Source organism: Odocoileus virginianus, chromosome 25 (assembly GCF_023699985.2).
Source record: "Odocoileus virginianus isolate 20LAN1187 ecotype Illinois chromosome 25, Ovbor_1.2, whole genome shotgun sequence".
NCBI classification, from domain to species: domain Eukaryota; kingdom Metazoa; phylum Chordata; class Mammalia; order Artiodactyla; family Cervidae; genus Odocoileus; species Odocoileus virginianus.
The window spans coordinates 495003-517830 of record NC_069698.1 but is presented as its reverse complement, the minus strand read 5'-3'; the positions used below and the strand labels follow the sequence as shown (position 1 = coordinate 517830).

Genomic DNA, 22828 nt, shown 5'->3' with positions numbered 1-22828 from the left:
GAGAAAAAAAAAGGCTGCACTAGTGGGAAGCAAGCCATTTAAACTGCCAGTGGGGTGAGAGGTTGGTTTACTAACCAAATAAAATGAGTGGCTCAGTCTTTTTAAAGGGATATTTAGAAATTATGACTCTCTTCCTGTATTTTGAGTCAGAATGTCCATTAGTTCATTAATTGATTTAATCTTCAGGTTTAACATAAGCTTTAGAATGATTTGTATCTGTGGAGCCATGCTTTTCTTAGCTCTGATGTTTAAAACAGCTGGTCAGCTCTCTGCCTTCTTTCACTTTCAGACCTTTTGGATGGTTTATAGTCTGCTCCAGAAACACAGTGTAAGCTGTAAATGTGAGCTATGTATTTTTAAACTTTATTACATTGAGGAAAACTTAAAAAAAGAAATTAATTATGATATGATGGATATTGGTCAGTACAGGATTAGAGTGGTAATACTGTATACTGGCTAAATAAGCTATCAGTTCTCTGAGCCAACTTCTTCCATTTCTCTTTATGATTAGAGTAAATCTATAATTAGTATATAACATAAAGTAGACTGTTATCTATGGTCAGATCACCTTGGATCATGAGATCATGAAGACTTTATCTTTTAAATAGCAAATTTCTGGCTTAAATATAGATGTTCAGTAAATATTGAAGGAATTTATTCTTTACAAACTAGAGTTGCCAACTATCCCCAGTTACCTGAGAATAAAAACAGTTATCCATCTTTTTTTTCTTCTTCAGTTGGAGGACTAGATGGGTAGAAGAGGAATGGAAGGGGGAAAAGTAGCGTTTAGCAATAATCTAGTGACTCCACATTGGGGAAACAGAGCCAAAAGTCTTAGTGTAATTCTGTGTTACAGTAGTCTATGGCAGTTGCTGTTAAAAGTGAGTTCCTCTATACTCGAGAGCAAACCCTAGGTTCTCGTTACAGTGGCAGTACAAGCTCTTTCCTCTTGATGGTGCCAAACATTTAAAAATCCCTGCTTAGAACTGAGGGATGTGTAGGGTACACCTCAGGTGCATCATTCAGCATTCTTAGGCTAAATGCTGAAATACAGAATGTAACTTAGACTAAAGGGAGGCCCCATATGCCACTGTGTCACTCATGGGGAAAGTTACATTCTTTTTTTAAAATGATAAATCAATGTAGAAAAACATATAAACTGAATGAAAATGGAAAATACTGTATATCAATACCAGCAGGTATATGGGAGAGGGGAGATGAGAGAAAACTATTGATTCTTTGTAGGAAAAAGGATCTCCATATTTGTTGTCAAATTACTTCATATTTCTAAACTAAAAGCCACTTACTGACTTGCCTTTGACGATCTCTCATCAAAGAGTAGATTTAGTGACTGCTGGCTAATTCTTATAATGAGAAATTTTCCCTCCCTGTTCCACAAAAGTTTATGGGAATATTTGCTATGAAGACTATTTTTTAAGTTTGAGGTTGATTCTTTAAAAACAAAACAAAACAAGTCCAAATCAAGTATTTGAAATCAAACACATTCATCACTTTTTCAATGAATGAATTTTGATTCAGTCATCTCAATGTGTAGGTTAAGACATTTTAGAAGGCCCTTTAAAAAAGTTAATCTTTAGGTGGGAGGGGGGACTGGGATGGGAAATACATGTAAATCCATGGTTAATTCATTTCAATGTATGACAAAAACCACTGCAATGTTGTAAAGTAATTAGCCTCCAACTAATAAAAATAAATGGGAAAAAAAAAGTTAATCTTTATATTTTAGAGGTAACTGTAGATTCCCATGCAATTAATTATAAGAAATAGTTCAGAGATCCTTTACCCAGTTTTTTCCAGTGGTAACATCATGTACACTCTGGTACAATATAATAACCAGTTTTACCAAGTCCAGGCTCCTACTGCTTGCCTCAGTTCAGTTCAGTTCAGTTCAGTTCATTCGCTCAGTCGTGTCCGACTCTTTGCGACCCCATGAACCACAGCACACCAGGCCCCCTGTCCATCATCAACTCCCGGAGTCCACGCAAACCCATGTTCATCGAGTTGGTGATGCCATCCAACCATCTCATTCTCTGTCGTTCGCTTCTCCTCCTGCCCTCAATCTTTCTCAGCATCAGGGTCTTTTCCAATGAGTCAACTTTTTGCATCAGGTGGCCAAAGTATTGGAGTTTCAGCTTCAGCATCAGTCCTTCCAATGAACACCAGGACTGATTTCCTTTAGGATGGACTGGTTGGATCTCCTTGCAGTCCAAGGGACTCTCAAGAGTCTTCTCCAACACCACAGTTCAAAAGCATCAATTCCTCAATGCTCAGCTTTCTTTATAGTCCAACTCTCACATCCATACATGACCACTGGAAAAACCATAGCCTTGACTAGATGGACCTTTGTTGGCAAAGTAATGTCTCTGCTTTTTAATATGCTGTCTAGGTTGGCCATAACTTTCCTTCCAAGGAGTAAGCGTCTGTTAATTTCATGGCTGCAGTCACCATCTGCTGTGATTTTGGAGCCCCCAAAAATAAAGTCAGCCACTGCTTCCACTGTTTCCCCATCTATTTGCCATGAAATGATGAGACCAGATGCCATGATCTTAGTTTTCTGAATGTTGAGCTTAAAGCCAACTTTTTCACTCTATTCTTTCACTTTCACCAAGAGGCTCTTTAGTTCTTCTTCACTTTCTGCCATAAGGGTGGTGTCATCTGCATATCTGAAGTTATTGATATTTTCCCCAGCAATCTTGCCTCATGACATGCCAATAAATAAAGAGAGAAGTTGTTGGGGCAAGAAATAGCAACTTTACTCAGAAGGGCAGCAGGCTGAGAAGATGGTGTACTAGCGCCCCATCTTACCCAAGTTAGAATTCAGGCTTCTTTTATATTGAAAGTGGGAAGGGGGCTGGTTGTGGCAAACTTACTGCTGTTGGGATCCTTTCTTCTTGCACCTGTCCATGTAGGTGAAGTCATGGTGTTCCTGTAAACCTCCAATAAGAAAAATGTTATTTTCTGTTCTGCAACTTTCTACCTCCATATGAATGGAAAAGTATTATACCTTTAAAAATATAGCCCTTGAGAATGGGCTGTCATGTATTTCAGCCTATAGGCAACATCCCTAACTTGTAGCAAAAGCAGTAAAGTGTAAAGGGTAAAGAAACAGATCTAATATGGAGTCAGCTTTGTTCTTCCGCATTGTAGCCGGATACGTGAAGACATATAGCCGGGTGAGGATGCTGCCACGGCACAGAGCAGTCCTAACACCGCAAGAGGCCCCCTGTTGCTCTTTTTGTGGCGCACCTGCTCTCCTCCTGCCCTCATCTCCTCAACACCTGGCAACCACTAGTCTGTTCTCCACTTCGGTATTTTTGTCATTTCTAAATGTTGTACAAATACATCAGATACTATGTAACCTTTTGCATTTGGCTTTTTCCACTGCCCAATACTCTATAGACACTGAGTCAATTTGTTGCTGCTGTTGCCTTTTCTTCAGCTCTAAATCTGGGATTTATGAGACAAAAGAAAATCCCAGGGAATTTGTCTCTGCTTTTCCTTGAGACTCTAGCTTCCTAGCTGATCTGCTGCTTTCTCCCCATTTTTCAGAGTCTTATGCTTATCCTGTATATAAAATGTTCAAGGTTCTTAGTTTTACTTTAGTGAGAATAAGGGAAAGGATCTCTACACCATCTTCCCAGAAGCAGAAATCAGTCAGATTGGTTTTTCAAAGTTCAGAACAGCCACGAAATTTGGTGAAATCTAACTGACTGCAAGGGAGATATATTTCTGTGGGAGTGTGTTCTACTGAAGAACTTTGGTTTGGAAAATTGATGTTTTTCTCATTCAAAATTGCCAAGACCCTATCCCAGATCTGGGATTGTAGTTTAGATTTTGAAAAAAAGATAATTTTAAGAAAACACTAAGTACAGTTAAAAAGAACAAGTTTCTTCAGACATGTATTTCTTTCATTTTGATTATAGAATAGCAGAGCCAGAACTTTGAAAAGTTTGACTTTTCCATCCGCTTATGAAGACCAAGGCCTAAATCATGTCAGACAGATTATAATTTTTGAAAGCTGCTTTGGAAGAAAGGAGAATATCATTACTTTCCTAACAACTCAAATAAAGAAAGAAGACATGTCATTGTTTACTTTTAATTTCTATATGTAAAACTCTATAGCATGCTTTTTGAATTATAGCACAGTGTATTTCCCATGAGGTGTATCTCCCGTAGATGGTTGTATTGCAATACTTTCAGTTGATATGTGATAGCCCACCCTTCTTTGTTTTCCATGTTACTCCTTCCTACTTTTTCACTCCAGCAACTTCTTTACGCATTAAAAAAAAGTTTATTTTTTAGGATAGATTTTCAAATGTGAAGATTGAGTTTTGGTATCTCTCATACACTGGTTTTGATTGAACAGAATAAAACATTACATAAAGTTCTAAAAGTATTTCAGTGGGTTGTACATTGTAAACTGTAGTCTTTGAGGAAAAACAAACAAATCAAAAAGATCCTCTGGAACTTAGTTAAACCGAGCTGAAAGTGTAAGCAAATGACAGCACTATTGGACTTTCGTCGCATTGTCTAATGGTATGGAGCTCTCGCATGATTTCTTTAACAGAAGGTAGTCAGGCACCGTGCAGAGTTTGTTCTGAAACGGTGATGCAAGAGGAAAAATGCCTGGCATAATTCTCTTAAGCACTGTAGAAATTATGAGTATATTGATCACATGAACTTCCTTTCTTTACAGCCAGTGTTTTTCAGTCTATAGCGAGAAGTGAATTGTTTTTCTCCTTAAATTTTCTGAGTGGAAGCAATAATGTTATGGAGACATTCATGGCGCTCATTTTCCTTCAAATGACATCTTGTAATATTTTAAGAGTAGTTCACCACAACTTGGATATTTTATAAAAGTAAAACTTTTCAAAAAGTGCATGTCTGCCAGTTGATTTTAAATGGCCAAATGATGTAGAAAGGCATCAGGAAAGGACTAAACCACAAAAAATCCTAGATATATATGGTCAGAGGTTGACTTAAGTCTGCCTAGCAAATGCAAGGAATAACTAGAGGCAGAAAAAGAAAGTTGAGAAAAGATTCTTGGATAGAGAGGAACATGATTAATTTAATAAAGTGGTAGTATTTGAGGACATGTCTGATGTAGATGAAAATAAAGTATTACCTCAGCATACATTTGTATTATGTGTAATCCATATAACTGTATGTTATTAAATTATGAAACATTAATATTTGTTGTAGTTCAGTCATGAAGTTGTGTCCAACTCTTTCGCGACCCCGTGGACTGTAGCCCGCCAGACTTCTCTGTCCAAGGGATTTCCCAGGCAAGAATACAGGAGTGGGTCGCCATGCCCTCCTCCAGGGGCTTGTTCTGGCCCAGGGATAGGGAAGCCCATATTAATATTTAAATGTATTTTATCACTGTGTTGAGTTAAATATATACTTATATTTATACATATTTTCTAAAGTATAAGCTCCTCCAGAAGAGGGACATAGCTAAAAATAATAGTAGAAACAAGCGGACTTAAGGGAGCTGTTGACACACCACTTAGTAATGCAATTCTTTTAGAAAATGATCAGGAGTGTGAGGATTGGTTTATAAACTGGCGTTAGGATAACTGCATTTCTCTGGGTGTGAGCACAGGCAGGATATGGTGAGCTCCTCAGGTGTTTGCATGAGGCGTGTACTCACAGGCCAGGGACACCGGTTACCGCTGGCGTTTACGGTGGAGCCAGGGGCAGTGTGAAATAGAAACCTGGATTCTGCACCAGGGGTGAAGCGTGTACTGGTCAGGAGATGGAGTGTTTCGAAGGTAGTTCTTTCTAGAAGCTGCTCCGTGGACTTAGGCTTTGCGGAATGTGTATTGCTCAGTAATGGTGGGGTTACAGGGACCAGATGGCAGTGAGTGACAGAGAGAGTCCTTCCTCCCTGGGTTACTGTGGCGACTGGGCGCCAGCACCTGATCCACCACAGCGGAGAATTCTAGGCAATGAGGGAGTTCTTTCTCTTTCCAGATTGGCAAAGGAACCCCACAGTCTGTGAATTTTCAGGGAGATATTTGGCTGCATAAGGTATTTTTCCTGTAGGCCACCAGTGAAGCTTACTTGCGCTTTTGTGTCCAGAGTTTTTACTGGACCTCATAACACAGGCATGATTGACTGCCTGCCTGCGTGGTTAACTTCTGTCTTCAGGTTGATTGATACCATGTGACCCAAAGCACCCGCATGAAACCATGTGGTCTTTCTGGAGTAGCCAGCCCCCAGCCTGAGATTATCCGGTGTGGCCAACCTTTCCCTAATCAACAAAAACACTCTTATCAGTTATGAAATAGATTACCTTCCAGAAGCCAACAGCAGAAGCAGACCTCTCTTTGGGCAAAGTCGAGTTCTCTGTTACACAGCAAATGTATCTCAAAAGCGTAACGCAACATAGATCTGTTTGGCTGTCATACCCCGTGGCCAGCATGGGCTGAACGAGGCCTCTGCGCCATGTCGGCTCACTCGTAGCCCAGGCTGATGGAGCCAGTATCCCTGCAGTGTCATTCTGCTGTGATAAAGCCGGGCGTGTAATGAATCGTGTGCTGGCTGTTTAGGCAGCAGTGACGCTTGTTGCTTCTTGCATTCCGTTGGCTGATGCAAGTTTGATAGTCACATCCAGTTTAGGGGTTGGGAAGAAAAGAACCATTTTATTCTGTGCCCAGAAAGAAGAGAACTGATGCTAACACTCCCAGGGATTTATTTCTGTCTTAAGGGACTTATCTCTGAAAACATAGAGACACACAGAAAAAGCATGTAAGCCATTGCTTCCGTTTTTCCTCTTTAGAGACCCACATAATTGAGATGTCAGAATTTGATCATGGAGTCTTGGAAATTCTGTTTACATGCTGTCAGCGCATCTCATTCTACCATCCACTTTTAAACCAAGATCTCTGACCCTCTCTGGTACACCCTATGAATTTTTTTCTAAAGTTTATTTAGGGTGTTGGAATCTATTGAGTCCTGATATAAAGAGGAAGAAATTTGACCCATCTCTGCGTGTACCTCATTCCTCGTCCTCCAAAGAACCCCATCTCTCTAGCCACATAGTAGCTGCTGATCTTTGAGTGTACTGTGATAATTCATGACTCTATGACTTTGCTCATATGGTTCCTAATAGAAATGTCCTGCCCACCTGTCCAGCAGACCAGACTCATGTTTATCCTTGAGAACTCAATTCAGATTTCTTTTTCTGTAATTTTTATGCACTGCTTTCCCGTAAAAGAATCCATATATTTTCTGTAAACCTCTGTTATCAGTGTTTCTTTAGTCAATTGCCTGTTTGTGCCTCTTGTTAAAGATCTACAGGCACAAATGCCATCTTTTTCTATGTTTGTAGTCCCAGAACAATGCCAGAGAGTAAGTTAATAGATTGTTATTGAACTGAAGATATGGAGACATTGAATTCCTAGGAATAATAGAAGAGTGAGGTCATATTTACCAGTTACAACAGGTCCTCTTAAATAGAGAAAAATCTCTTTTCAACTAAATTATTTCTAACCACTAAAATTTGACCCCTTTTGTAATAGATAACTTAGCATATATAGTTATAAAAGAGGGATATTCTTTTTTTTTCTTTCGTTTTGAGATTTTTTTTTCATTTATTTTTATTAGTTGGAGGCTGATTACTTTACAGTACTGTAGTGGTTTTTGCCATACATTGACATGAATCAGCCATGGATTTACATGTGTTCCCCATCCTGAACCCCCCTCCCACCTCCCTCTCCACCCCATCCCTCTGGGTCTTCCCAGTGCACCAGCCCCGAGCACTTGTCTCATGCATCCAGCCTGGGCTGGTGATCTGTTTCACCCTTGATAATATACATGTTTCGATGCTGTTCTCTCTGATCATCCCACCCTCGCCTTCTCCCACAGAGTCCAGAAGTCTGTTCTATACATCTGTGTCTCTTTTTCTGTCTTGCATATAGGGTTATCGTTACCATCTTTCTAAATTCCATATATATGCATTAGTATACTGTATTGGTCTTTATCTTTCTGGCTTACTTCGCTCTGTATAATGGGCTCCAGTTTCATCCATCTCATTAGAACTGATTCAAATGAATTCTTTTTAATGGCTGAGTGATATTCCATGGTGTATATGTACCACAGCTTCCTTATCCATTCGTCTGCTGATGGGCATCTAGGTTGCTTCTGTGTCCTGGCTATTATAATGAGTTTTTTAATTGAAATATAGTTGATTTGTAGTGTCTTATTAGTTTCAAGTGTACAACACAGTGATTCAGTTTTGTATGTATATATACATATATGTATGCATGCTTCTTTTTCAGATTCTTTCCTTTTATAGGTCATTACAAAGCCATCAGTATTGCCCCCTGCAGCATAGAGCAGGTCCTTGTTGGCTGTTCTGTGTGTAGCGGTGTGTGTGTGTGTGTTAGTTCCAAGCTCATAGTTTATCCCCCCTTCCTTCTGTCCTTTTTGGTAACCAGAGCTTATTTTCTGTGTCTGTGGCTCTATTTCTGTTTTGTAAATAAGTTCATCTGTACCTTTTTAAAAAAATATTCCACATATAGATGATATCATGTGATATTTGTCTTTCTCCGACTTACTTCTCTTAGTATGATAATCTCTAGGTCCATTCATGATAATCTCTAGGTCCATTCATGTTGCTGCAAATGGCATTATTTCATTCTCTTTTATGGCTGGGTAATATTCCATGAACATGTCTTACCGACTGAGCAACGCCAACAGCATTCCTTGGTATATACACACATCACGTCTTTGTCCGCTCGTCTTTCAGTGGGCATTCAGGCTGCTTCCATGTCTTGGCTATTATGACAGTGCCGCAGTGAACACTAGGGTGCATGCCTGTTTCTGAATTATGGTTTTCTCTGGATGTATGTTTAGGAGTGGATTTATAGGATCATATGGTAACTCCATTTTTAGTTTTTTAAGGAATTTCCATATCATCTCCATAATAGTTACTAAAAGAGAAATTTTAACAAGGATTTCACTCATGATTAAGAATTGGTATTCTTGATTTTCTGCATAATTTATTTCTGTATTATATTCACTGTCCAAGGGCTTAGACCGGCTGCTGTTGATTACGAGAGCACTGGACAGGTTCAAGAGACTGATGGGCTTCCTGACGCGGGCTGAGAACTACAGTGGGCAATGCCAGACACATTCATCTGAAAAGAGAGAAAGCTCTGTGGTCAAAAGACACAGCCCACAGCATTTTTTTAACCATTAAGGGAAAAAAAGGTGCACCATTTTCTTCAGGTTTATTTGTTAAGCTCTGGGTCCCCTTCAGAGCTTCCTATGATATGTGGAGATGGCGGAAAGGGAAAATGGAGAGGGAAAAAGATCTAAATGTATTTTAAATAATTTGATTCAAAGGGAGCTACATTCTAAACCCTTAACACCAGTGCGTTAGGCCATTTAGATATTTACTCTCTCTGCTGGTGCCTTTTGGAGAGACTGCACAGTAGGTTGCTGGTTTGGAAAGCTGGGTAGGAATTGGAGAGCTCAAAGAGGGTGGCTTCCTACCTCACCGGGTTGTCAGGTGAAGCGTCAAAGGGAACCGGATTTTAGGAAGAGAGCCACACTCAGCTTGCCCATCCCCGCTGGGCTTGCTGTCTCAGCATAGCTATTAATAGTGCTCTGTTTGATTCTCAGAGTGTCCTGTGCGGACGGCCGCCCTTGTTTCAGGTCAGAGTGGAGAATATCAGCGTGATGCATGGAGGATGCAGAGAGCTCAGGGCAGAATTATGAGGGCAATGCTGCTCAGGGTTTTCCTTAAAAGGCTTCTCATGCTTTCTGAAATGCCTCGCAGCCCTTTCTTCTGACGCACTTCTCATCATCAGTTTATTTTTCTTTGGTGCAGCTTCTGACGGGGCCAGTGCATCTCAGCACAGTCTGGATTTCTGTTAGACTAGTGGGCAGCAGGACTGCATGCGTGTGAGATTCAAGTCTGAACAGATTGGCTGTGAATGGGGCGATAAGAATAGAGAGAAACACACAGCAGTAGACCAAACTTCCTGTGCACCGCCTTGGAATACTGTTTCACCATCTGAAATAGCATTCATCTTAAGGCTGGGCTCATTTATTCCCTCTGGAATTAAGCAATAGCACTGGCAGCAAAAGAGACTATTTTGGGAAGGAGAGGTAGGAGGAATTTTGCCATGAATGAAGACGGGGCAGAAGTGCCTTTCATGCTTTTGAGGACTGCACTGTTCATTAGCAACCTGATTAATAGAATTCGACAACTTTCCTATAATCCCAAACGCAATGAATGTCAAGGCATACGCACTGTCCTCTATGAAGATTAGCAAAGACTGAGTTTAGATGCTTTGACTTAATTTACCTACACTGCAGAAAGAGGAATTTTCCTTGGAGATTAGCCTCTAATGCAGATGCTCTTGAGCAGGGATAAATTATAACATCCTGTCCCTATCCCCTTCCTCACTTATGCCTTCCAGTCGTTTTTGCTTATTCCCATGCAGACTTTTCTAGATTGTTAGAGAAGTTTAAAATGAGGCAATGAATGCTGTGCCACGCCACCCCCCCACTCCACACACACACTGTCTCCCCACAAGGCCGAGGTGGGTAGGGCTTGGCAGCTGGCGGCAGCTGCAGAGATAAATCAGCGCCGGGACTCCTGGATGCACAGGGTGCAGAAGCTCCTGCGATGCGGCCGTGCAGCCGAGCACCTTCCCTGGGACGCGGCCATGAGGACGGCGCTGCAGCCGGAGTCCAGAAGTTCAGGCAGTGAAAGGGAGATGCGGCTTGTAAGAACCAGTTTAGTGGTCCTTGTGATCCTGTCGTTGCGTTTTTGGAGTGTGGAGAGTACTTAGGAAGACGGATAAAAGTCATTTCATGCTAATTTGTCATTTGATGGGTATATTTAATGAAAACCAGGGAATTATGTTGGCCTTTTCCTATTTGATTTTCTTATGTGATATTCTTCCACTAATAAAGAGTAAACTGCCTTCGGAATTTCATCTCTACAGATTTGCTGTAAGATATTAAAAGCAATAGCCCAGGGCTACTTAACATTTTTCTCTTTTGTTACTGGTAACCAGTTTGGAAAATGTTTCTCTGTGGAAGACTTTATAATCCTCTTTTCAGTGTGGTAGGTGTAATGACAAGAGGTTTTTTTGCTATTTTATTTTTTTCTTTTCACTTTGGCAATTGAGCTAATGTGAGAGAAGATGTTGAGTTTCCTTATCCCAACAGTGCTGTCTAGGTTTATGATAAGCATTTTGTAAATTATATCCCCTTGTTCACAAACATATAGTAAATTTACTTAAAGTCAAAAATCATAAATATATACTTGTTTTTTCTGGAGAGCTTGGTGCAGTGGCAGTTAGTGGTATCGTTATAGACATCAATGGCCAGTATATTGATTTTTTAAAACAAACTGTCATTTTATAGCTCAGCTGAATGATTCAAATATTTAATGATCTCAGAATTTGAAATATATTGCTGTCCTCCTATCTAGACCTGATGTTGAATATTCTTTATCTTCCTACAACATTCTCTTTTTCAAAAAATTGATTTATTCATGTGAGAAATTGGTGGGAAAGATCTTTATATCATGACAAGATATAAAAAAGTTTTGAAAGTTTTGAAGCATTTTAAGAAAAAAGATTAAAGATCAAGTTACGCCTTCAAATTAAACCTTTTTTAAAGTAGCTTTTCTTTTGTGCATCTAAACAGTAGAATGATATTTCTATAGAAAGAATTAATTTCAAGTGCAAATATAATACTAAGGCTGCAATGATGAAAGAGCTATTATTGAAGGCAGATAGTAGAGGGAGGCAAGGAGGTGAAGATTTCAAAAAAGAGATTAAAAAAAAATCTTTGAAGTGTTTGGAGAATTGATAAATCAAAAAAGTTCTCACTAAGTGTTAGAATGTGCTAGGATCAGCACTGGGATATACAAATAAAGAACTGAGTTTGGGAGGAAAATCAGGCCTTGTTGAACCAGGTTTCATCTGGATTTTATAGATGGGTTCATCAATGATAAAAAGTATCACCAGCCGAGTGTCTGTGGGACTGTGTGAATCTACCAGTGGTCCCAGTCTCTGCTCTACGTGGGTGGCTCCCTTCTCCCAAACTCACCGACCTCCCGCCCTCTGCGTTCTAGGAGAGACAGCGTCTGGAGACCATCCTCAGTCTCTGTGCCGAGTACACGAAGCCTGACAGCCGCGTGGCCCCCGGCACCACCGTGGCAGACGTGCAGAAGATCAACAAGGAGCTGGAGAAGCTGCAGCTCTCCGACGAGGAGTCTGTGTTTGAAGAAGCCCTGGTGGGCCCGGACACCCGGTACCGGCGCCACCAGAAAAGCGCTCTCCACGACGCGGACCTGGCCGGCGTGGGGAGCCTCGGCCAGAGCAGTGCCGGCTTCCTCCCCCCACGGGGCGCCAGGAGTGATGAGCTGCTCAGGGACCTCACCCGGACTCCCCCGCCGCCCTCCTCTGCCTTTCTGAAAGCTTCCGGCGAGTCTGCTTACCTAAGTATCCTACCAAAGGTAAAGCCGCCACACACAGGGATTAGATGCAGGGCTGGGACCGCGCATCTGCCCTGGCCTCGGCATCAGGGGTCATCTGCCCTGGCCTCGACATCGGGGGTCATCTGCCCTGGCCTCGACATCAGGGGTCTTACTGCTTGTTTTCCAGAATGCTTTCAGTGAAGCAGCTACTCTGGTGGCTCAGACAGGAAAGAATCTGCCTGCCATGCAGGAGAACCAGGTTCAATTCCTGGATGGGGAAGAGGAGGAGGAAATGGCAGTCCACTCCAGTATTCTTGCCTGGGAAATTCCATGGTCAGAGGGACCTGGTGGGCCACAGGCCACGGGGGTCGCAAAGAGTCAGACACGACTGAGCGACTAACACTAGCTAAACAAGGTGCAGCAAATTCTAGTGTCTATTATAAAGTAGCAGATTTAGACTCCAGAAAGTGTACCAGTACAGAAAGAGAAGGAGAGGCAGCGTGACTTCTCCCCGCCCCGTCTGGCTGCACACCTGAGGGGTAAACACAGGGTCTTACCTGCCTTCCCAGTATTTCTGTGCACAGGTGGCCGTGTAAGCACAGACACACAGATACACAAGTGTGATGTTCTGCATGATTTCCTCCTATTGAACGTCCTGAGCATCTTTGCATGTTACTATACACAGTTCTACCTCATTCCTGTTAATGGTCAACTAGTATTTTATTGTTTGGAAATACTGTTTAAATTATTACCAATATTTTACTAATAAAATCTATATGCAGCAAATATTCTGGAATATATATATTAGCACAAATTGTGCAAATGTGTCTGTAGAGTTGGTAGGTCAAAGAGTTTGTGTATTATTCATTTTAAACAATATTTCCAAATTACACTCTCAAAGACTGTGTGTATTTCCAGGTGACTCTTGAGAAGAGTTTATTCCTGCACCTTGTTATTCATACACTTGTCAAAGTATGTATCATCAAAATTTTCAATTTGCTAAGTTAGTTATGTTTTAATTTGTGTGCCAATTTAACTGGCAAGAATACTGGAGTGGGTAGCCATTCCCTTCTCCAGAGGATCTTCCCAACCCAGGGCTTGAACCAGGGTCTCCTGCATTGCAGGCGGATTCTTTACTGCCTGAGCCCCCAGGGAAGTCCCCTCCTCACTGGTGACCACTAGCTTATTCTCTTTATCAATAAATCTGTTTCTGTTTTGTTATGTTTATTTTCCTAGGTTCCACATGCAAGTGCTAATATGCAGTATTTGTCTTTGGCTGACTTATCTCACTAAACATAATATCCTCCAGGCCTATCCATGTTGTTGCAGATAGGAACTTTTCATTCTTCTTTATGAATAATGTCTCATTGCCTGTGTTTCACGTCCTCTTTAACCATTCATCTGCTACACAAATGCTACACATATCTGCTACACAAAGGTTGCTTTCATTCCTTGGCTATTATAAACAGTGTCGCTATAAACATTGAGGCGCATATATCTTTTCATATTACTGTTTTTTGTTTTCTTCAGATATATACCCCGGATTAGGACTTGCTGGATCATATGGTGGTTCTGTTTCAGTTTTTTTGAGAAAGCTCCCTGCTGTTTTCCATAGTGGTTTACCGGTTTACATGCCCACCCATAGCGTGCTAAGGTTCCCTTTGCTCCACACCCTCACCGGCACATGTTACCTGTGAACTCTTGATGATAGCCGCTCTGAGAGGTGTGAGGCGGCCTCGCTGCGGCTGTGATTTGCACTATTCTGCCGCTCTGACAGGAGTGAGGCGGCCTCGCTGCGGCTGTGATTTGCACTATTCTGCCGCTCTGAGAGGTGTGAGGCGGCCTCGCTGCGGCTGTGATTTGCACTGTTCTGCCGCTCTGACAGGAGTGAGGCGGCCTCGCTGCGGCTGTGATTTGCACTGTTCTGCCGCTCTGAGAGGTGTGAGGCGGCCTCGCTGTGGTGTGATTTGCACTGTTCTGCCGCTCTGAGAGGTGTGAGGCGGCCTCACTGTGGTTGTGATTTGCACTGTTCTGCCGCTCTGAGAGGTGTGAGGCGGCCTCGCTGCGGCTGTGATTTGCACTATTCTGCCGCTCTGACAGGTGTGAGGCGGCCTCGCTGCGGCTGTGATTTGCACTGTTCTGCCGCTCTGAGAGGTGTGAGGCGGCCTCGCTGCGGCTGTGATTTGCACTGTTCTGCCGCTCTGAGAGGTGTGAGGCGGCCTCGCTGCGGCTGTGATTTGCACTGTTCTGCCGCTCTGAGAGGTGTGAGGCGGCCTCGCTGCGGTTGTGATTTGCACTATTCTGCCGCTCTGAGAGGTGTGATGCGGCCTCACTGTGGTGTGATTTGCACTATTCTGCCTCTCTGAGAGGTGTGAGGCGGCCTCACTGCGGCTGTGATTTGCACTATTCTGCCGCTCTGAGAGGTGTGAGGCGGCCTCACTGTGGTGTGATTTTCACTATTCTGCCTCTCTGAGAGGTGTGAGGCGGCCTCGCTGCGGCTGTGATTTGCACTATTCTGCCGCTCTGACAGGAGTGAGGCGGCCTCGCTGCGGCTGTGATTTGCACTGTTCTGCCGCTCTGACAGGAGCGAGGCGGCCTCGCTGCGGCTGTGATTTGCACTGTTCTGCTGCTCTGAGAGGTGTGAGGAGGCCTCACTGTGGCTGCGATTTTCACTATTCTGCCGCTCTGACAGGAGTGAGGCGGCCTCTCTGTGGCTGTGATTTGCACTGTTCTGCCGCTCTGACAGGACTGAGGCGGCCTCGCTGCGGCGGTGATTTGCACTGTTCTGCCGCTCTGACAGGAGCGAGGCGGCCTCGCTGCGGCTGTGATTTGCACTGTTCTGCTGCTCTGAGAGGTGTGAGGCGGCCTCACTGTGGTGTGATTTGCACTGTTCTGCCGCTCTGAGAGGAGTGAGGCGGCTTCACTGTGGTGTGATTTGCACTGTTCTGCTGCTCTGACAGGACTGAGGCGGCCTCGCTGCGGCGGTGATTTGCACTGTTCTGCCGCTCTGAGAGGTGTGAGGCGGCCTCGCTGCGGCTGTGAGTTGCATGACTTGGGTGACTGGCGATGTTGAGCACCTTCTCGTGTGCCTGTTTGCCATCTGCATGGCTTCTTCAAAAAGCTGTCTACTCAGGTCTCCTGCCCTTTTTAAAACAGTTGTGTTTCTGATATTGAATTATATGAGCTGTATATTTTGAATATTAACTCTTTATTGGTCATATCATTTGCGAATATTTTCTCCCATTCAGCAGGTTGTCTCTTCATTTTGGTGATGGTTTCCTTTGCTGTGAAAAAAACTTTTCAGTTTAATTTTAAGTTTTTTAGGGGGGTGGTGTTTCTTTGTACGAGACTCTGTTCTTGTCTTGCTGCCTTTGAAATTCTCTTTCCGGTCTCTGGCTTTGCCGTTCTCGTTGTGATCTGTCTCCAGGTGGGTCTCCGAGCTCATCTTCAGTGAAACTCCCTGCGCTTCCTGTACTGGAATTCTGTTTCCTTCTTCAGCTTCAGGAGCTTTCAGCCATAATTTCATCCAATACATTTTCTACCCCTTTCTCGTTTCACCCTCTGGGACCCCTGTAACATGAATGTTATAACACTTGATGTTGTCTCAGGAGTCCCTAGGTTTGTTTTTCTTTTTGCTGTTTATGATAGGGTGATTTCATTATTCTCTCTTCCAGATTTCTCATGTATTCTTCTGTATCACCTAATCTGCTATTAATTCCTTTGAGTGTATTCTTCATTTCAGTTATTGTATTCTGGAGCTCCATCTGTTTTTTAAAATATGTTTTACTTCCTTGTTAAAATTCGTATTCTATCTTTTCTTTTTTCCATCGAGCTCAGTTAACATTCTTACTACTAATATTGTGAACCCTTTTATCTGGTAAATTTTTATCTCTGCTTCATTAGGGTTTTCTTCAGGTCTTTCTTCCCCCTTGTTCTTTCATTTGAAACATTCTCCTCTGTATTCCCATTATGTTCGCCTTTATGAAATTGGTTGGGATAGTTACCTACCCTGATCCTGAATGGGGTATCCTTGTGTGTGAGTGCCCCTGTGTGGCCTGCAAGCGCCCGTGGCTTTGGTGGGAGAAGCTGGATCCGAAGTGAGCAGGGGCTGCATCTTCTCCTGGGCTGTGTTGGCGGAGGTTGGGCTGGCGACGGAGGGGCTAGAGCCACGGCCGGGGCCAGGCTGGCTGCTCCCGTGTTCAGTGGCCGCCACTTCCCTGTCTGGGTGTCAGCGGAGCCCAAACTGCTGGGACGGGGGCCCGGAGGGTCCTGTCCAGGCAGGTTCCTCCTCTTCTAAGTGCGCGCCCCCTCCCCCGAATGCAGCCCCCCCGTCCTGGCAGAGCTCAAGCTGCTGGGGCGGGGGCCCGGAGGGTCCAGTCCAGGCAGGTTCCTCCTCTTCTAAGTGCGCGCCCCCTCCCCCGAATGCAGCCCCCCTGTCCTGGCAGAGCCGCTCAGGAGCGAGAGACCTAGATCAGGCGCTTGTTGCAGACAGGAGCAGCTGCGGGAAACCAGCCAGACTCCCCACACTGTTTTCAGCCTGCTTCCTCCCCCTTCTTGCCAAGAGCAGGCAGACACGTGCACCTGCTCTTCGTGAGCAGAGTCTCGGCCCTCCTGTAAGACCCACAGTTTTCACCAGCTAAGGGCTGGCCCCTACGGCCGCTGTGCCCTCACTTCACAGGGGGGATCTCTGAGCCCGTCATGCCCCCTCCTCCTCTGTGTCCTGCTAGGGGCATGGGTCCTGCCTGATTGCGTCTCCTCTCTTCCTGCCCGACCCCATGTGGATCTTTACAGCTTTGCTGTAGCAGAGCCTTTCCTCCAGGCTCCTGTTTGTGTCCGGCTGGAGTGGCTACACATCTAGATGTATTCTTGGTGTGTCCGTCAGAGGGCGGTGAGCTCGGCATCCGCCTACACAACCGTCTGGATCTCCCTTGTCTTCCTTGTCACAATCCCTTGTCATGATTTTTAAAACATGCTTTGTCTCAGTACTAGGAGCTATTGTGGTGGTAAGGACATTAGTCTTCTATCATGAGTTTTCTTCCCCTTGACATTATTAATGACTGTTTAAGATATACTGGACATTAATCAGTTCAATTCAGTCGCTCAGTCGTGTCTGACTCTTTGCGACCCCATGGACTTCAACATGTCAGGCTCCCCTGTCCATCACCAGCTCCCGGAGCTTGCTCGAAAGCTCATGTCCATAGAGTTGGTGATGCCATCCAACCATCTCATCCTCTGTCATCCCCCTCTCCTGAAAAAGTTGTGTAAAGAGTTTCTCTTTGTCCTCCTTGCTTTCCTAGAGTATCTCCTATTATTTACATCTTGCCTAAGGGCTTCCCGGGTGGCGCAGATGGTAAAGAATCTGCCCGCATTGCGGGAGACCCGGGTTCCATCCCTGGATCAGGAATATCCCCTGGAGAAGGAAACGGCAACCCACTCCAGTATTCTTGCCTGGAGAATCCCATGGTCAGAGGAGCCTGGTGGTCTACAGTCCATGGGGTCGCAAAGATCTGGTCACAACTGAGCGAGTGACACACCTGAGTTTGGTACGTTCATGAAAACTGATGAACCAACTTTGATATACAATATTGACTAAAGACCCTAGTTTACATTAAGGATATCTTCTCATATTGTATGCTTCCCTGATAACTCAGATGGTAAAGAATTCACCCGCAATTCAGGAGACTTGGGTTCAATCCCTAGGTCAGAAAGATCCCCTAGAGAACGAAATGGCTACCCACTCCAGTATTTTTGCCTGGAGAGTATTATGGACAGAAGAGCCTGGCGGACTACAGTTCATGGGGTTGCAAAGAGTCAGACATGACTGAGTGACTAAACATACACACACTTCATATTGTATGGTTCTGTTGGTTTTGACAAGTACAGTGTAATATGTCCATTGTTGCTGTCTCATACATAATAATTTCATCACCCTGAGAATCTCCTGGATTCAGCCTATTTGTTTCTCTTCCCCACTGCCATGAAACCTTGTCAGCCGTCATTCTTGTCGTTGTCTCTGTAGTTTTGCCTTTCCCAGTGCAACAAAACTTTCTGACTGAATGTTTCTAGTCAGAAATCTACCTACCTATAGAGTTCGCCCATGTATTCATCAGGACTCTGGACTGTTCAGCCCTTCTTTCTTCTAAGGACTAGAAGAGTAATTCTCAAAGGAGAGTAATTCTGAATAGGACTTCTGTCTTTCCTGCTAGAAAGTTGCAATGGTTAGAAACTAGGATGTGGGGTAGAAATAAAAAATTCTTGGTGTTCAGGCAAAGTAAATGACCCATCATTTGAACATCTGAGCTGTTGTCATCAGATCTGGGGCTTCCTGCACTTTTTATCTTAAATCCTTTCACATTCTCTTCCTTCACAGAGACCTGCCAAACTTTTGTTAAAACAGTGAGCTGTGTGCTCTGAGGACTGACTTTCGGGAGACGAGTTTCCGCCTGAAGGGCTTCCCAGGTAGCACTAGTGCTAAGGAACCTGCCTGCCAATGCAGGAGACTCAAGAGACCTGCGTTCGATCCCTGGGTTGGGAAGATCCTCTGCAAGAGGGCGCGGCAACCCACTCCAGTATTCTTGTGCGGGCTTCTGTCCATGGGGCAGCCAAGAGACAGACACCACTGAAGCACACACACACGGCTTCCTCCTGAAGAGGGCTGTGACCAGAACACTGTTGGGTATAAACGAGCAGATTTTGACAGATGTTTTTCATCCCCAGCACACTCCTGGGAAATAGGGCTTTGAAGCTTGGAACACCTTTGCACCTCAGTGGAAGACTGTGTCTCCTTTAGAGACAGGAGACATCCAGGGTGCCTCTGGGTACCACATGCATCTTAGAGTGCAGCTGAGACATCCAGGGACCCTCTGGGTACCACAGGCATCTTAGAGTGCAGCTGAGACATCCAGGGACCCTCTGGGTACCCCACGCATCTTAGAGTGCAGCTGAGACATCCAGGGCGCCTCTGGGTACAATATGCATCTTAGAGTGCAGCTGAGACATCCAGGGCCCCTCTGGGCATCACACGGCAGCTTAGACAGACTGCAGCTGAGACATCCAGGGCGCCTCCGGGAATCACACAGCAGCTTAGGTGGAGTGCAGCTGAGACATCCAGGGCGCCTCTGGGCACCACACGCATCTCAGACAGAGTGCAGCTGAGACATCCAGGGCGCCTCTGGGTACCACACGCATCTCAGACAGAGTGCAGCTGAGATATCCAGGGCGTCTCTGGGTACCACACGCATCTCAGACAGAGTGCAGCTGAGACATCCAGGGCGCCTCCAGGCATCACACGCATCTTAGAGTGCGGCTGAGACATCCAGGGCGCCTCTGGGTACCACACGCATCTTAGACAGAGTGCGGCTGAGACATCCAGGGCGCCTCTGGGCACCACACGCATCTTAGACAGAGTGCAGCTGAGAGGCAATGGGTTCCAGGGAACGGGTTTTCCACTTTTGATTCTCTGAAGACAGACATTTGTCACCTTGAGACAGGAGATAGAAGAATCTTTAAAAAAAAAAAAAAAATCCTGTTCTTTTGTTTTAAATGCTCTTCCTCTTTGAGTGTTTTTGGATTATTTACTTAACAAAGTACAGTGTTTGTTATTATCGATCTGAGGAGTAAATGGAGAAGAATGTGAAAAACACTCTAAATTGATATAATGACAAAGATCTTTATATTTAGGAAGCCTGAAATTCACCATTTTTGAGTTTGCTTTTATCTAACACTTAAAGATGCAGATGACCTTGGAAACATGCTCTTTTTAATTGGCTTTATGAATCTGTCTACAACCACCTGAGGTGAAAGCTGAAAACAGCTCACTCTTTTTTTTTCCTTGCAGTTTTATTGATATACAATTGACATACAGCACTGTGTAAATTTAAAGGGTACAGCCTAATGACTTGACTTACATGTTTTGCAAAATGATTGCTGCAATATATTTAGTTAATTCCATCTCCTCATGTATTTGCCAAAAAAATATTTATTCTCTTGTGGTGAAAACTTTTCCACTCTTTTTGAGTGATCATGTAATCATTCTGTCTACAGTGCAAACCCTTCATGCTTTCAACCCTCTCTGATCTCAAGAGGTTTCTAAGTTAATCTATCTGATTTTTTTTGTCGTAATGTACAGGCTTCCACTGAGAGTTAAGTGTTTTAATAAAATCATATATCGTGCGTCCCCAGATATGCTGTTTTTGAGTTAATTCCATCCACAGGCACACAGAAAGGGGAGACAGGAGTAGGGACAAGACAGTTTCCATTTACTGTGCCCCCCCCTTTTGCATATTTCTTCTTAGAAACCTCTTGAGACCAGAGATCTGCACACACACACACACACACACGCACACACACAAGGAAGGGTAGATGCAAATTGTCTTGTCCCTACTGTCTCTCCTTTCTGTGTGTGTGTAGATGGAGTTAACGCAAAAACAATACATCTGGGTATGCACAATATGTGCTTTTATTAAAACATCACTCTCAGTGGAACCCTATACATTACTATAGAAAAAATCAGATAGATTAAAATTCCACTTTTCTCTGTCACCACAAACTAAAGCTGTTCAGTGGCTACCACACCCTTGGTACGCTTTTGTTTTTTATTTGGATATAAATGAGAGTCCAGTATCCTCATTCCTTTCTATTACAAACCACAGTTTTAGAATGCCTCTTAAAGATTTTGCTTTTTATAAATAACAATAACAAAAGTCAATACCTAAATAACTTTTACTGCTACAAACAGACTAACAAGTTGTCTTTTATTAGACCTATTGTGATAAATTTTTAGAAATGTTGAGTTATACAGATACTTATAAGTGCCACTGTTACCTATCAGTATAGTTTTGCAGATTGTTCAGTTTTTCTTTTCTTTTGATGCTTTGCTTCCACCAATGAAAGATATTTTTAAACCATGTTGGAAGTTGAAACCTAATATGAAATGTTGACCCAACAGGATACTGGCCTTCTTGAGGCTTTCCTGCTAGGATTATCCTCGATGATTTAGGAATGGCATTCACTATTGCAGGCATTCCTCATGCCCTAAAACTGGCCACCCAAGTGTTAGGACAATGAGATTCATTGTCTGTGAAGAAAGGTCACAGGTTGTTTTATTAGTTAGATACTGGATTTAAGATGACAGTTTAAAATCTAACTATCAGCAAACAGATAAACAGAGGGCTTGAAAGGCCTTCTAACCTTTGCTCTAGTCAACCTGAGATGTGTAACTTCTCAATGGTTAAATTTTGAGAAGCAGCAAAGTAGGGTTAAGAATAAAGAATATTAATAAAGAATAAAGAAACGGACATGATGCCTATCTTCTTACAGTAATTTTTAGGATTGTTAAGTACGTTAAATGAATTTAGAGACACAAAACTTTAATGGTTTCTTTGGTTAATTTGAATGTTCTTTTCAGTGGTTAGTGAGTAATCTTCAGCAATTTATGCATTATAACTTGGCTGCTGTTTCCAATTTCCAATTGTGAAATTATATAATCATTGACTTACTGGTGCAAAGAAATTGCTTCTTTTTCAAAGAGAGATAAAATTAAATAAATAATGCCTATATTGGCGTCCCTTGCCTTATAGAAAGACTGGTCTCCACCAGGGGATATCCAAAATAACTAACTTGAAATTCTTGAAAAAAGAAGCTATTTTCAATTTATTGTATTTTTCTTAAAATAATTGGCAGTCACATTTTGGCTGTGTGTATGATCTAAATATTCCTTTCTTTTCTGGGCATTTGTCATAACTCTGTTCAGAGGTATAAGTATGCCCTATATCGCCTAATTTCTTTCCTAACTTTCTCATTCCTTGTGAAGGATGTCAGTTTTCCCATGGCATAATTTTATGAATAATGGCCAGTATCCTATTTCATGTCACAAAAGCTCACTGGTCCAGTTAGCGTCTTCGTCAGTACATAAGACAGAGACGGGTGAGTAGCGCTAATGCAAAAGCTGAAACATGAAGTAACTTGGTATTAGGTGCACAATTTTAAACCATTCTGAGGGTTGCCAAAGTGATAAAGTAGCACTGTCCTGCTTGTTAACTTCGCGGAACACTTCAGTGAGGCGGGGCCAGATACCATCTCCCTATTTACCATCTTGTGTTGGAGAGAATATAAATCAGAAGGATTGCTCATTTGCAGACAGCCCTAGCAGTGGGACCCAGTAGGAATTCTGGAGACTTGTAGGAAGTGTATTCCCTTGGAGACAGGAGAGAACGTGGAGCTTGTAATGAAGGTAGCAGAGTGCCCAAGAGACGTTTCTGAGAAGATGTCAGAAGTCTCCTCTAGATCCTAGTTCTCTGTGCTCCAGACTGTACCTGTAACCTGAGAGGAGTCACTGCAATCTCTGTGGACGATCGC

The 22828-nt window shown here is 43.3% G+C and overlaps 1 protein-coding gene across 8 annotated transcripts in view; it reads left to right on the top strand.

Annotated features, from left to right (window-relative positions):
• The window catches only part of PHLDB2 (pleckstrin homology like domain family B member 2), a 243949-nt gene that overhangs the window by 162928 nt on the left and 58193 nt on the right, over positions 1–22828 (top strand). For all 8 annotated transcript variants that reach the window (XM_070454904.1, XM_070454908.1, XM_070454911.1 and 5 more), the window contains one exon: positions 12128–12511. In XM_070454904.1, coding sequence (XP_070311005.1) covers positions 12128–12511 — 384 coding nt within the window. The remainder of the gene's footprint in view (positions 1–12127; positions 12512–22828) is intronic.